At 40.2% G+C, this 13,970-nt stretch overlaps 1 protein-coding gene across 6 annotated transcripts in view; it reads left to right on the forward strand.

Annotated features, from left to right (window-relative positions):
- Utrn (utrophin) overlaps positions 1–13,970 on the forward strand; it is a 524,212-nt gene that overhangs the window by 352,317 nt on the left and 157,925 nt on the right. For all 6 annotated transcript variants that reach the window (XM_060380271.1, XM_060380270.1, XM_060380269.1 and 3 more), the window contains one exon: positions 12,134–12,306. In XM_060380271.1, the coding sequence (XP_060236254.1) occupies positions 12,134–12,306 (173 nt within the window). The remainder of the gene's footprint in view (positions 1–12,133; positions 12,307–13,970) is intronic.

The following is a 13,970-nucleotide window of genomic DNA, read 5'->3' on the forward strand; positions in this document are numbered from 1 at the left end:
CTGATTCACAATGGGCTTGCTCACCGTAGAAGGGCAAGAAAATGGAAGAGTATTGTCCTCATGGCAGCTGGGAGAAGCAGGTGACAAACTTTATGGCCATAAGAGGTTTGTTAGCTCATTTTCTGCCAGTTTGTCTCTTTCATCCTGAAAAGGTATGGGGCATATGTGACATGAATAATTCATGCTTGCCATCCCCACCCCCTCAGTAATTATGGTGCAAAAGCTGGACTTTTGAATTGTAATTGCTGCTATTAGTCTCAGGCTTAGGTCCCAGAGCTGAAGCGAGCAGCCTCCTTTCTTAAGCCTCTGGGCCACCTTATGGGGAGAGTCAAATGTTGCAATGTTGGTGTTCTTTCTCTTTTAACCCTCAACCCTCAGCATCTGAATATGGCTTAACGTTGTTTTTACTGTAGTAGTTGACTTGACAGTAAAAAGAAGGTGTATGTCTGTTAAAAGCTTGATTTGAAATTTTCTCCAAGGGTAAATTTCAGAGGAGCAATCCTGCTTCCAATTCAGTATGAAGTATGCTCACTTTTGTGATGGACATTTTTTGAAAGTCTCAGTTTTTGAGAGTCACAGTTACATGTATGTGTTTCGCCAGTAGGAAGTCATCATCCACCAGGGTGTGTTTTTCCAACTCACGCCTTAAAAAACCCTTTGTATATTTTCATGAGGCTGTTTCATATGTTGAGCTTATGCTCCACTAAGTCATTGCCGGGAAAACTGGAATTTTGGAACGGTTTCACCACTTCACACCTCCCAAATTCAGCTACCTCCCTTTCCCCAACTCAGAAAGCAGGTCTGCCATTTCTAGGGCCTCTGAAGTGTTTGTAATTGGAAAGTCACAGGCTGCTGAGGTTGGCTGCAGTGTGCAATGGTTTACTTAACTCCCTCTGCCCACAGCATGGTACAGAAGCTGACTTACCATGGGCTTTGGTGGTCTTTCTTCATTGCAAAGACTGGAAAAGCTGACCTGCTATGTGCAGTGGTAGATTCCTTTTATTTCATGGAATACAGAAGCTACTATGTGCAATGGGTGACTCCCTTTACTTTCAGTTCTCTTATTTTTATCTTGGCGATTTTGGCAATTTTGGTGATCTGCTTCTAGAGCAAAATCTTGCCTTAGTGATGTCATTCTTTTCTTTTCATAATAGCAGCTATAACTGTTCAATCAGATAGTAAGTTATGACAACCATATATCAATTTTGCTTTATTTTTGAAGCCATTTCTGGCTTTAAGAAAACAAAGACCTAATATCGGAACAAGGATGTAGATTCGATATGTTTGGTAATTGAGGTCAGTGCTTGGTAGGTCACAATAAACTTGTTCGATAATTAAGATTCCTGGATATGATGAAACCTTCTGCCTGCAGTCTATGGAGATGAAGAGAAAGTCACATTATCTTAAGAAAATGGATGGTTTTGTTGTTTTCACCCATTTTTAAATATCTGGCATATGATTGACTATCTGCTCCTAAGAAGTGTTCCAGGATTGTGGCGTCTGGAAGGATGGGCAGAATGCAACTGGGACTCCTGTCTCCTAGAACCACAATGTCATGACTTCCTGAGAGATTTAGGGAGCAAGAAGCATTCTGTTACATATAGAGATGCTCACCTGCGATCAGGGAACCATACCCATGTAAGAGGAGGACCTTACATCATGATGTACCTGCCAACAAACAGTTCTATCTGTATCCTTAAACCCTGTGTACCAGGCCCATGAGCCTTGACCCAGCAGGCTCAGATCTATAGACAAAGAACTGATCCACCAGGGAACTTCTGTAAAAGATAGCTGGACATGTATGTTCATTGTCATATTCATTTTCATTCATCAGTGTTTTTCTTGAACATATTTTCATAAAGCATTATGACTTTAGTGGCATGCTGTCCTACCAGAGCCACTGTTTTGGTTTCTGGTCTTAGTCATACAGAGATTTGAGTAATGGACAGTTTTCGCTTGGTGACATTTTAAAGGATTGTTGCTTTTATTAATTTTTATAGCCTGGATACTAGATGATTAGTGGTAATGGTTGTTCTAAGGGTTTTGTTTTTGTTTTTAATTGACAGTTGATAATCATACATCTTTATGGTGTAACGTGTGACATGTTGCTACATTTATATATTATATCATGATTAACTCAGGCTCTTTAAGTCATCCATCATCTAAAACATTTACCATTCCATTGCTATTTGGATATTCAAAATCTCGTATCACAGTCTTGAAACATGATACAATATTATTGATTATAGTCTCCTTCAAGGGTCCCTTACCATGTGTCTGGATAGCAGCATTCTCTTGTTGACTCTTTAAAGAAAGGTGCCCTTCATAATGCCAACATAATTACAAACCATGTCATGCATCTTTATGGCATTTACCCCTTTAAGCATGATTCTAGGATTTTGAAAGCTGCAAGAGAGGTTTATTTTGAGCCATGATTCATAGGTCATGTTGAAGAAGGCATTGTAGCCTGAGAGGTGTTGTTCCTGTTGGTTGTAGCTAGCTAGGATGGTTTGCTCAAAGATGAGCAGGCCAACAGCAGAAGAAGCTGGATTGGAGGTAGGGAAGTAGGACCAGCTTGCTGTCTGGCAAGCACACCCTGCAGCTAGTCCCTACCTGCCACAGTCTCCAGGATATTTCACAGCAGCTCCAACCGGTTTTAAATATAAAAGTCTATGAGGGACCTTTCACATCGACACTGTGATGACCACTGAGCTATATCCCAGCCCTGACACATTTCATTTTAATGTGGATAGATCCTGGAAGAGACAGCAAATCTTACAGTTCATGGCCTGCTTCCTCATTTAGAGTTTAGGAGCTATTTCTGAAGCACCAGGTGTCAGGCTGAATGTAGGGCTGTAGAGCACACAGGGTCCACCCCTTCCTTCATTGTGCTATTCTAGTAGTAGGATATAGACCCTAAGCAGGATGATTTTCCATGATAAGTAAGACATTTAGCTTACTGTTTTAGTTTTGTTTGTTTTCCCTGAAGAGATACCATGACCAAGGCAAACATTTAATTGGGGCTAGCCTACAGTTCAGAGGTTTAGTTCATTATCATCATGATAGAGGCATGGTGGCCTATAGGCAGGTTCAGTGCTGGAGAAGGACCTGAGAGTTCTACATCATGATCCTTAGGCAGCAGGAAGAGGAACTGGCTTGAGCTTCTGAGACCTCAAAGCCTAGTCCCTAGAGATGCATGTCTTCTAGCAAGACCACACCCACTTCAGCAAGGCTATTCTTCCTAATAGTGCCACTCCCTTGGGCCTATCAGGACCATTTTCTTTCAAACTACCACACTCATTTTGTTCCATTTCCTTTAGTTTAGCTGAGTTTTATTTTAATTTAGTTTACTTTTGAGACATGGTATTCTAGAACCCATCAACTGTGTTGATCAGTCTGTCATAAAGATTTTGCTGATTATCATGCCTCAACCTCCCAAGTGCTGGAGAGTTTCAGGCATGAGCCATCATGCTCAACCTGTGCATTTTCCCTGTGATTTCAAAGTTGAGTTTAAGCTCTTAAGGGAGGAATTGAGGTTGTGTACAGGTTTGCATCCACCTGTGCAGTATGGGTGGATTTGGGTTCAGGAAGAACGTAGGTCCTTCATGAGCAGAGCACAACAGTAGCACAGGTTAGGAATTGAAGAGTAGCATACCCCAGGAAAGTAGCTTTGATTTTGTAATTATTGTTAAGTACAACAGTCCTATCCATGGGTGTGATATCAGATCACATTGCCTGACTGAGGAATTTAGTTGAAACATTATATCGGCCACATGATAGGTTAAGGAAGTATTCCTAGAAATGTGTGATGTTGCATACAGCCTCTAGGTTCTGCAGTACATGCTTTGGAAGGAAAATCTGTTCTGTAATTCACTGTGGTTGGGAAGCCTGTGGTATAGACTTAGAGAGTTAAAGGTCTGAAATATTTTTTGGTTGTAGAAGATAGTTCTTTTTATAGTAATGTTTACCTGTTGGCTTTTAAAAGACAGTTCATACTTTATTGAAAATTGCCTTGTTAAAAATCATCTTGAAATTGTAGTAAATTGTGTTTTCTTATGTATATATGTATGTATGTATATATGTATGTATGTTTTTTAAGGCAGGGTTTCTCTGTGTATCCTTGGCTGTCCTGTACGCACTTCATAGACCAGGCTGGCTTCAAACTCACAGAAATCCTCCTGCCTCTGCCTCCTTTAGTGCTGATATTATAGGAGTGCACCACTGTATCCAACAATTTATTTAACAAAGTAAATAGACTCATCATAGTTTTTGTCCTCTTGATACAAGCCTAGACATTCCCAGGAAGAGGAACTCTCAATTGAGGAGTTCCTCTGGGCTTCTCTGTAGGGTTTTAGTTTGTTATGGATGTAGTGGGGTGCCCACTGTGGGTGGTACCACCCCTATGCTTTATAAGAAAGCTAGCCAAGCAAACCAGGATGAGCAAGTCAATAAGCAGCATTTCACAGTGGTCTCTGCTTCAGTTCCCACTTCCAGGTTCTTGCCCTGACTTCCCTCAGAGATAGATTGTGACCTGGGAGTTGTAAGCTGAAATAAACCCCTTTCTTCCCCAAGCTGATTTCAGCCAGTATCTTATCAAAGCAACATAATGCAAAGCAGAACAAAAGTTTTTCTTCTCCATGATTTTACATGGAGCAGATCTCACATTTACATCACAAATGGGATGAGAACATTATTGGTGTTGATTTCTTAATTTGTAAATGTTATTGTCAATACTGTCAACCTGACAGTCAAAATGATACTCAAATGTTGATCAAAATATGACTCAATAGCTTGATTAAAAGTTGCAAGATAAGTTATTGGAATATAATGTAGCATATAGTATGATTAAAAGAATAATTAAAATCAATAAATAATTGATTACAAATGCTGAAAACATATTTCTGACTTGATGTTTGATTATGTTATTTGTTTATTTTTATTTGGAAAATATCTGAATTTTTTTCAAGCTAAGGATCTCTTCTTTACAACAAAAACTCTGGTGATAATCATCCAGCATTTCTTTCACTCCGCTTCACTATCTCTTATGTTCAGTGTGACTTTTAATAGGTACATTGGATTTATTTTCCTTCTGTACATAGCTTTGTTTCTTTAGCCTGAGCTTTGGGATAGGCTAGTGAAATAATTCCCAATCTCCCTTCAGGGAGAATACTCCCTTCAGGGTCAATACTTCTCCAGAGGAAATATCACCTTAGCCATATAGGGTTAGAGAAGTAAGCCATGCAGAAATGAAGTTGAGTCAACTAGCTCAAAGAGGTTGCATCTGTTCTAGCAGTGGTTTAGCTATTGAAGTTGGCTGGTGTTATTGTGTGCTGTTAGAACATTTGCACGGCTCTGTTTGGGCTAATCTAAAGAACATTTTTACCTACACAGTTGCACTACAATTATTAGTAAGACACAGGAAACAACATGTACCTGGGTATGGTGGCCTGTGTCTGTAAACCTAGCACTTGAAAGGTTAGGTGGGAGGATACATAATGAAATACTGCCTCAAAAGCAAAAACAGAAAGAACAACACCACAAATTGTGTGTGTGTGTGTGTGTGTGTGTGTGTGTCCATTAAAAGAATGCCTCGTTAAGGGCAAAACTGCTATTAAGACATCAAATACAAAGTAAGTGCAAAACAGAATTAATATATTCCCTTTTTTTATACCATTTACTGGCCCTAGGTAGTGGGAACTATTCACTGAAAACTACTTGCTAACCAGCAAACCTTGCTTAGCTTTTATAGCCATGTTCTGGAGAGCTGGGATGGAGTTTTTGTCTCATGCTATTGATGGTTTGATTGCTTTTTTTAGTCAGAGGAAAAGTAGTAGTATCATTTTCCCAGCCCTTCCCTCTTCTTAATTTTCTACATTATGCTGAGGCTCTGTACAAACACCCTTAAGACACTTCTCTGCCTCATTTCCAGATATTTGTTCAGCTACATGACTGTCTTGCTCTGGCCCCAGTGTACAGATGACTGGTTCATGTTAAGAGCTTCAAAGAGAAGTGCTTTGTGTTTCTAGATGGATTACAGTCTCTTGCTAATTTTCAGTAACCATTTAGCACTATTTAACCTTCAGAAGGGTTTGCAGGGTGACAGAGGTAAGCATTAATACGGCTACATCTTCCCTGATGGGCAACAAGAATAACCTTCCTTTATGGAACATTGATTTATTTTAGCATTTGATGCTGCTTGAGGGTCATGCCCTCACAGCCTTCTGTGCTGGCATTTTGATTTGAAAAGCGTCGCATCATTGCACAGCTAGCTACCAAGGAGTATGATTCATTAACTTCATTTAATTCTGAATTTCCAGAGAGAGCTTAGACAGGACTTTACAGCATAGGCTTCTAAATGATTTCAGTTTTCTCATATCCAAAACTTTTAAGTGAGGAAATTGAATTAAATGCTTACTTCATTACTGTACAATTCATTACCTGCTTTCTTCTGTCACTACAGTGGCTAACTTGCCAAGCACTCAAGATAGGTGAGTGTTTGCTGATCACATTGGTCTTTGTGTCATGTGTCACCTGTTTTATGTTAGGCTTATTCTATATAGCAAAGTCTGTGGAAGATGCAGAAGAAACATAATATGATTTTCTGTTTTGTTTTGTTTTGTTTGTTGTTGTTTTTTTAAATTCTGGTTGTTTTGGCAGAACATGTCACCAACTGGTAAATAAATCAAAATAACATGTGCCGATTTCTTTTGCTTTGATCACTCTTTGGTTGTTGATTTTTCTTCCTAACCGTTTATGTTGTTCATGTATTGAATAGGTTTTCCATATCGTGAAAGCTTCTTTCCAGTATGAACATCACCCTTAGTTTTCAAGACTTATATATCTTTATTGGCTGAGAGTGTTCTCTGTATCCCTGTTGTTTTATTCCATTCGCCATCTTTGCTAAATAGGAAAGTACATCACCAGCCATGATTATAAGGAATTTGCTTCACACTTGGCAGCATCCAAACTTTTGAAGTTAGGGAGGGCTTTCGTGAAACACGCAGAAGAGTTCCTATACCCCATCATACATCTGTCTTTCTGCTTCTCTAGGATATGAAGGGGAAAAGGAGCCAGGACTCATGTCAGCATGTTGTGACCTGAGGCTGTGTTGGGACTTTAGGTGTGGTCCACTAATACTCAGGAATCAGTGCAGGGAATGTGAAGCCAAGTTCCCTTGGCAATGGAAAGCAAATAGAGGCTTTGTTGATTGTACCATTGAGTCTCTTGAGAAATAATGATATACATTTACAGTATTGCAAAGGTAGTTCTAAGTTTTATATACAGATCTATATATGATTTGCTGGTGATAATCAATGATACTGCAGATTTTATGATTCAGGTAGCTAGAAGATTTTGTAGCTGCCTCTCCCCACTCACCATGTTCACCTCTTTACAAGACAGGTTCTCAAAAAAGGTAACTCAGGCTGGCCTTAGATTTGCTAGATAGTAAACATGACCATAAATTCGCAATCCTCCAGCTTTTTCCTCCCAAGTTCTGGGATTACAGGTATGCACTATTGTGCCCAGCTATATAAGAGGAGTTTGAATGTTCTCATCAAAAGAAATGTGAGCTATTTGAGATGATGGACACCTTGAATATACTGACACTTTATGTGTCTATAATAGTTTCATTCCAGGAGCTGTGCAATTCAGGGGACTGTACCAAAAACTTTTTAGTAAAGCTTCTTCCCTCTTGTCCCATCTTCAGCTCTTGCCTCCTGTCTCATGATCATGAGATTGCCATTTTTTCCATGCATAAGAATTGCCCAACCTGAGAACCTTGAGTCAGTGTACCTCATTGCTTCCTTACCTGTATCTGCTTTGCCTTGCTCTGGAATGCCAGTGATTGCAAATGATGCAGTGCTCTTTGGCTTTGTTGTGGGGTATGGCTGCTTCTTGGGTGTGTAAAGCAGGTGATTCTGCAGGGCACAACTGGGTTTATGGTTAGGGTTTAATGGATTGCAAATTTATAGGATAAATCTTGTAGGGCATGTCTACAATACTTTGTATTCATCTCCTCCTCTTCCCAAATTTGACTTTTTAAACACCAAGTTAGACATCACAAATACTATTAGAAATGCTAGCAGAGCATGGCATCTCTCTAACCGGATGAGTGGGGAGCAAGGTGCAAAAGGCCCTTCCATCCATAGAGACCCTTGGTTAATGCAGGGTCTGTGTAAAGAATAATCACTTTAATGCAGGCCCGTCAGTCTTGGGCCTTGAAAAAAAGGCACATGGGTGCTTATCAGAAATGGAATTTATACTTGATCCTAGCCAGAGGCTGAGCAGCCATTCAGAAATGTTTTTTTTAAAATGGAGAAAAATCATGCTGGATATTCAATGTACTTTTCCCCTGTGCTGATTTAGAAGTGGAGAACCTCAAGAGGGAGGCTGTCTCAGCTCAGCTGCTGTAACAAAGTGACTTGAGCAGACTAGAATGTAAACAGTAGAATTTATTTCTCCCATTGTGAAGAAAGGAAAGTTCAAGATCAGACACCTACAGCTTTGGTGGCTGGTGAGAGGCCACTTTCTGGTTCCAGGTCATCGCCTTCACACTATGTTCTCTCAGAGTAGAAAGGGCAAGGCAACCTTGGGGGCCTCTTTTTCAGAAGGATATTAATCCTGCCAAAAGGTCTCTGCACCATGACCTGACCATCTATCTGAAGCCCCATCTCCACCCCCTATTACATTTAGGAGAGAATTTTAATCTAATGGTGAAGCTGAGGGCACAAAACCTCAGAGCCCTATAAGAGACTTATATAAGAAGACAAGCTCCCTTCTTCCTAATTCAGATTCATTGCCTACTGCTCTGGTACATTGCTTAACCTACACTGTGAGTGATAGAGAGAGTACCACACTTGCATGGGCCCCTCTGGTATCTGTTTTCTGTTGGTAATTTCATAATCATGTGTTCATTCCTACTGACTATCATGCCAGTCTGTTGCCATCAGGCTGCTTCTGATTAATTCAGGATGAAAGATACCAGCCAAGTTAATACAAAAGTATTATGAGACTGGGGGAAAACACTGATCATTGATCAGAACCTCTGTATTTGTTTTCTCTTCCTTCCTTCCTTCCTTCCTTCCTTCCTTCCTTCCTTCCTTCCCCTTTCTTTCTTTTCTTTCCTTCTTTATTTATTTATTTTTTTTTTTTTGAGACAAGGTTTCTCTGTGTAGCCTTGCCTGTCCTGGACTCCCTTGAACTCCTGGAGATCCACCTGCCTCCAGAGTGCTGGGATTAAAGGCATATGCCACCACACCTGGCTTACATTTCTTTAAAATTGTAATGTTTGTCTGTTACTAAAGTGTTGTTTTCGATACGTAGAAACTTTTCAAAATCCAGAGAAATATACATAGAAGAAAATCTAGATTTTTCTGTAACTCCTTTAGATGAAGATTGTATTATTATTTTTTTATTTTTCTCAGTCTTGTATTTTTATATAAGTGCATATGATAGCTTGAAAACATCTATAAACATATCATAGCTTTGTGCCATAGTTTTTAGACTCAATTGCTGATTACCACTAGGGTATTATTATAGGTTTCAGTTTAAAGCAAGCAATCTGTTGAATGTATTTATGCATTAACGTTTTTAGAATAGATACTTTGACAATAGTTTTACAGCTTTAGATATACATTGTCATGTTCTTCCTTACATTCTGCAAGCAATTTTATTGTTAATTTTTACTTTATTCATCTTCCCATCAAGAAAACTATTTTTCTGTTTAAAAGAAGCAAAGTTATTTTCCTTATTATTTCTAATGAAGCTAAATGTATGTATGACTGTTCTTTAAAAGTTTTAGAATAAAGCAGGTCTCTGGGCTGGCAGTGCGCGCCCACCTGCTAGTCTGAGGGAGCTGGGTTCCCAATGACTCTGTGCTCCCTCCTTGGACCCAGATCCGTGATGGCTGGGCGTACTTTGCCGGTCTGTGGTCTGCGGTCTGCGGTCTGCAAGACTTTCCCCAGGCAAAGCCTAGGTGACCCCAGCAGCACGGTTTCCTTCCTTCCCTATGGGGCCCTCTCTGGACAGGGATTCCCAGGCTCTGTTGCACTTATCTGACAGAGGACTCATATCCAGTATATATAAAGAACTAAAGAAACTGAAAAGCAGCAAACCAAGTAATCCACTTAAAAAATGGGGAACGGAGCTAAACAGAGAACTCTCTGTAGAGGAATATCGAATGGCAGAGAAGCATTTAGAGAAATGCTCAACCTCACTAGCCATTAGGGAAATGCAAATCAAAACAACACTGAGATTTCACCTTACACCCACCAGAATGGCCAAGATCAAAAACTCAAGTGACAACACATGCTGGAGAGGTTGTGGAGAAAGGGGAACCCTCCTCCACTGCTGGTGGGAATGTAAACTTGTACAACCACTCTGGAAATCAATCTGAAGCTTTCTCAGACAACTAGGAATAGCGCTTCCTCAAGATCCAGCCATACCACTCCTAGGCATATATCCAAAAGAGGCTCAAGTACACAATAAGGACATTTGCTCAACCATGTTTGTAGCAGCTTTATTTGTAATAGCCAGAAGCTGGAAACAGCCCAGATGCCCCTCAACTGAAGAATGGATGCAGAAATTGTGGTACATCTATACAATGGATTATTACTCAGCAATGAAAAATAAGGAAATCATGAAATTTAGAGGTAAGTGTTGGGACCTGGAAAGGATCATCCTGAGTGAGTTGTCCCAGAAGCAAAAAGACACACAAGGTATATACTCACTCATATAGACATACAGCATAGGATAAACCTACTAAAATCTGTACATCTAAAGAAACTAAGCAAGAGAGAGGACCCTAACTAAAACACTCAATCCCCATCCTGAAAGGCAAAGAGGATGGACATCAGAAGAAGAAGAAAACAGGAAACAACCTAGGAACCTGTGACAGAGGGCCTCTGAAAGCCAGAAGAAGAAAACAGGAAACAACCTAGGAACCTGCCACAGAGGGCCTCTTAAAGCCTCTGCCCTGCAGACTATCAAAGCAGATGCTGAGCCTGATGGGCAACTGTTGGGCAGAGTGAATGGAATTTTATGTAAGAAGTGGGAAATAGGAAGAGCTGGAGAGGACAGGAACTCCACAAGGAGAGCAACAGAACAAGAAAATTTGAACACAGGGAACTTCCCAGAGACTCATACTCCAACCAAGGACTATTCATGGAGATAACCTAGAACCCCTGCACAGATGTAGCCCATGGCAGTTCAGTGTCCAAGTGGGTTGCATAGTAATGGGAAGAGGGACTGCCTCTGACATAATCTGATTGGCCTGCTCTTTGATCACCTCTCCCTGAAGGGGGAGCAGCCTTACCAGGCCACAGAAGATGACAATGCAGCCACTTCTGATAAGAACTGATAGACTAAGATCAGAAAGAAGGAGAGGAGGACCTCCCCTATCAGTGGACTTGAGGAGGGGCATACATGCAGAAAGGGGAGGAAGGGTGGGATGGGGAGGGGTTGAGGGAGGGGCTTATGGGGGGATACAAATGAATAAAGTGTAATTAATAAAAGTTAAATAAAAAATTAAAAAAAGCTTTAGAATAAATTGTATGAGATTCAAAGGGCAGACAGAAGGAAAGCAAGTTTGTCAAAATGTGAAAAATATCCAAGATTACATGGTGTCTTGATTTATAATAGTAGTTATGAAATTTCAAAAACTGCCCACTCTAAAATACTAACATCAAATAGGATAGTACATGGCATGTAGGTTATTTTAATTTTTGCTTTTAGGACATGGGAAATCTATGTATTGAAGTTTTATTTATGTTTGTTTGTTTGTTTCCTTTTGCTTTTTTGAGATAGGGTTTCTCTGTGTAGCTTTGACTGTCCTGGACTCGCTTTGTATAATAGGCTGGATTCAAACTCACGGAGACCTGCCTGTCTCTGCTGTCTCAATGCTGAGATTACAGGTGTGCACCTCTGCAGCTAGCAATGCATTGAAGATTTAAAGGCTGTTATTTTCAGGGTTGGGACTGTGGGGACACTTGGCTTTGTTATATATTACCAAAGGTTAAGTGTGTCAATTGAACACAACTCTTACAAATACAAGAGTAGCTGTCCACACAGATACCCCACAGCATGCTGTCAGTGACCTTTAGCATTTGCATTGTCTCTTTGCTTTTCTCTTTAGGACATCCAGGCAGAAATTGATGCCCACAATGACATATTTAAAAGCATCGATGGAAACAGGCAGAAGATGGTGAAAGCTTTGGGGAATTCTGAGGAGGCAACGATGCTTCAGCATCGACTGGACGACATGAACCAAAGATGGAATGATTTGAAAGCAAAATCTGCTAGCATCAGGTCAGAATACTCTACTTTAAAATAAAACGTGTGTGTATGTGTGGGCCAAGCTTATTAGACTTTTGTATATCAGAAAGAGATAGTCTATCACCAAGGCAACTATATCAGAATTTGTTTAAGATTGAAATCCAAAGTCTGTTTGCTCCCTGTTGGGACTGAGGATGTGTAAGTAGATTGCTTAACCATCGATGAAGTCTTAGGTTCATTCCTCAGCACTACCAAAAGAATAAATTGGTACTTAAAAGTACTTTAAAGTTTTTGCCTCATTATACCCAGTATTCTCTGCTGTTGGTGCCAGGCCATTCACAGATAATCATGTGTTAGACACTACATCAGTAAGGAAGGGAATGTCACCAACACTTGCTAATTGCCAAGTGTTTACCATTATATTATATATCTCTTACTGTGATAAAATCACTAGAGCCATTGCTATCATCCATCCATCCATCCATCCATCCATCCATCCATCCATCCATCCATCCATCCATGTATTTATTTGAGACCATGTTTCACTATGTAGCTCTTACTGGCCTAGAACTGCTTATATAACCCAGACTGACCTTGACCTCACAGAAATCTGCCTGTCTTTGCCTTTCAAGTGCTGGAATTAAAGGCATACACTTTTTAAAGAATAGGCGTCCTATAGCCCAGGTTGATCTTGAGTTTGTTGAGTAGGCAATGTTGACCTTTAATGCTTTATTAAAAACCAAACTAAAACCTTTATTTTTATTATGTGAATGTATATGGCATTTGGAAATGTTTGCACACCATGTGCATAGCATCTGTGGAGGGACAAGTGGAAATTGGATCCCCTAGAACTGCATTTACAGGCAACTGGGAGCTGCTACATAGATACTGGGAGCCAACTTGGGGCCTCAGCAAGAGCTGTGGGTATGCCTCACTTGAGAACTCGTTCTCTCTAGGCCCTGACCTTTAACTCTTCTTCATCCTCATGCTCAGAGTGCTGAGATTGCACTCAAGGGCCATTGTACTCATGTAGAACAATCACTTTCTTTAGTAGTCATGTGCTGTGCAGCAGCTTACCAACATGGTATATGCAGTAGTTGAGCCCACATAACTAGGTTGCTTAACTTATGCTGTAGGGATCTCATGGCATCTCAGCATGTGACTCTGCTGTCATGATAAAACAAATTTAATCAATATAAAGATTGAGGTAATAGGGTCTAAGCAAGGATTTGAATGTAAATTTTATAAAATCTTGGCACTGAATTTTTTTTTCTCTCTCTCTTTCTCTCTCTCTCTCTCTCTGTGTCTATCTATCTATCTTTTTTTTCCTGAGACACAGTTTCTCTGTGTAACAGTCCTGGACTCACTTTGTAGACCAGGCTGGCCTTGAACTCACAGAGATCTGCCTGCCTCTGCCTCCTGAGTGCTGGGATTAAAGGTGTGAGCCATCATCGCTCAGCTTCACCAAGTGTCTGTGTCCAATTTGAAAATTTATCGGGATTAATTGCTTCCTATAGACACTAAAATGGAAAAGTGATGATTCATGTCTGCTTTGGATGAGAGTAAAATTCAGTTCAGTATGGACCTTAGGATCAGTAGTCTGACAAGGAAGCAGCATTGACAAATTACCCAGAGTAATAGGATGGGATTTTTACTGGAATTCAAGCATATTTTAAAGTCACATGCAGTAGATGATA

Source organism: Meriones unguiculatus, chromosome 3 (genome assembly GCF_030254825.1).
Source record: "Meriones unguiculatus strain TT.TT164.6M chromosome 3, Bangor_MerUng_6.1, whole genome shotgun sequence".
Taxonomy (NCBI): domain Eukaryota; kingdom Metazoa; phylum Chordata; class Mammalia; order Rodentia; family Muridae; genus Meriones; species Meriones unguiculatus.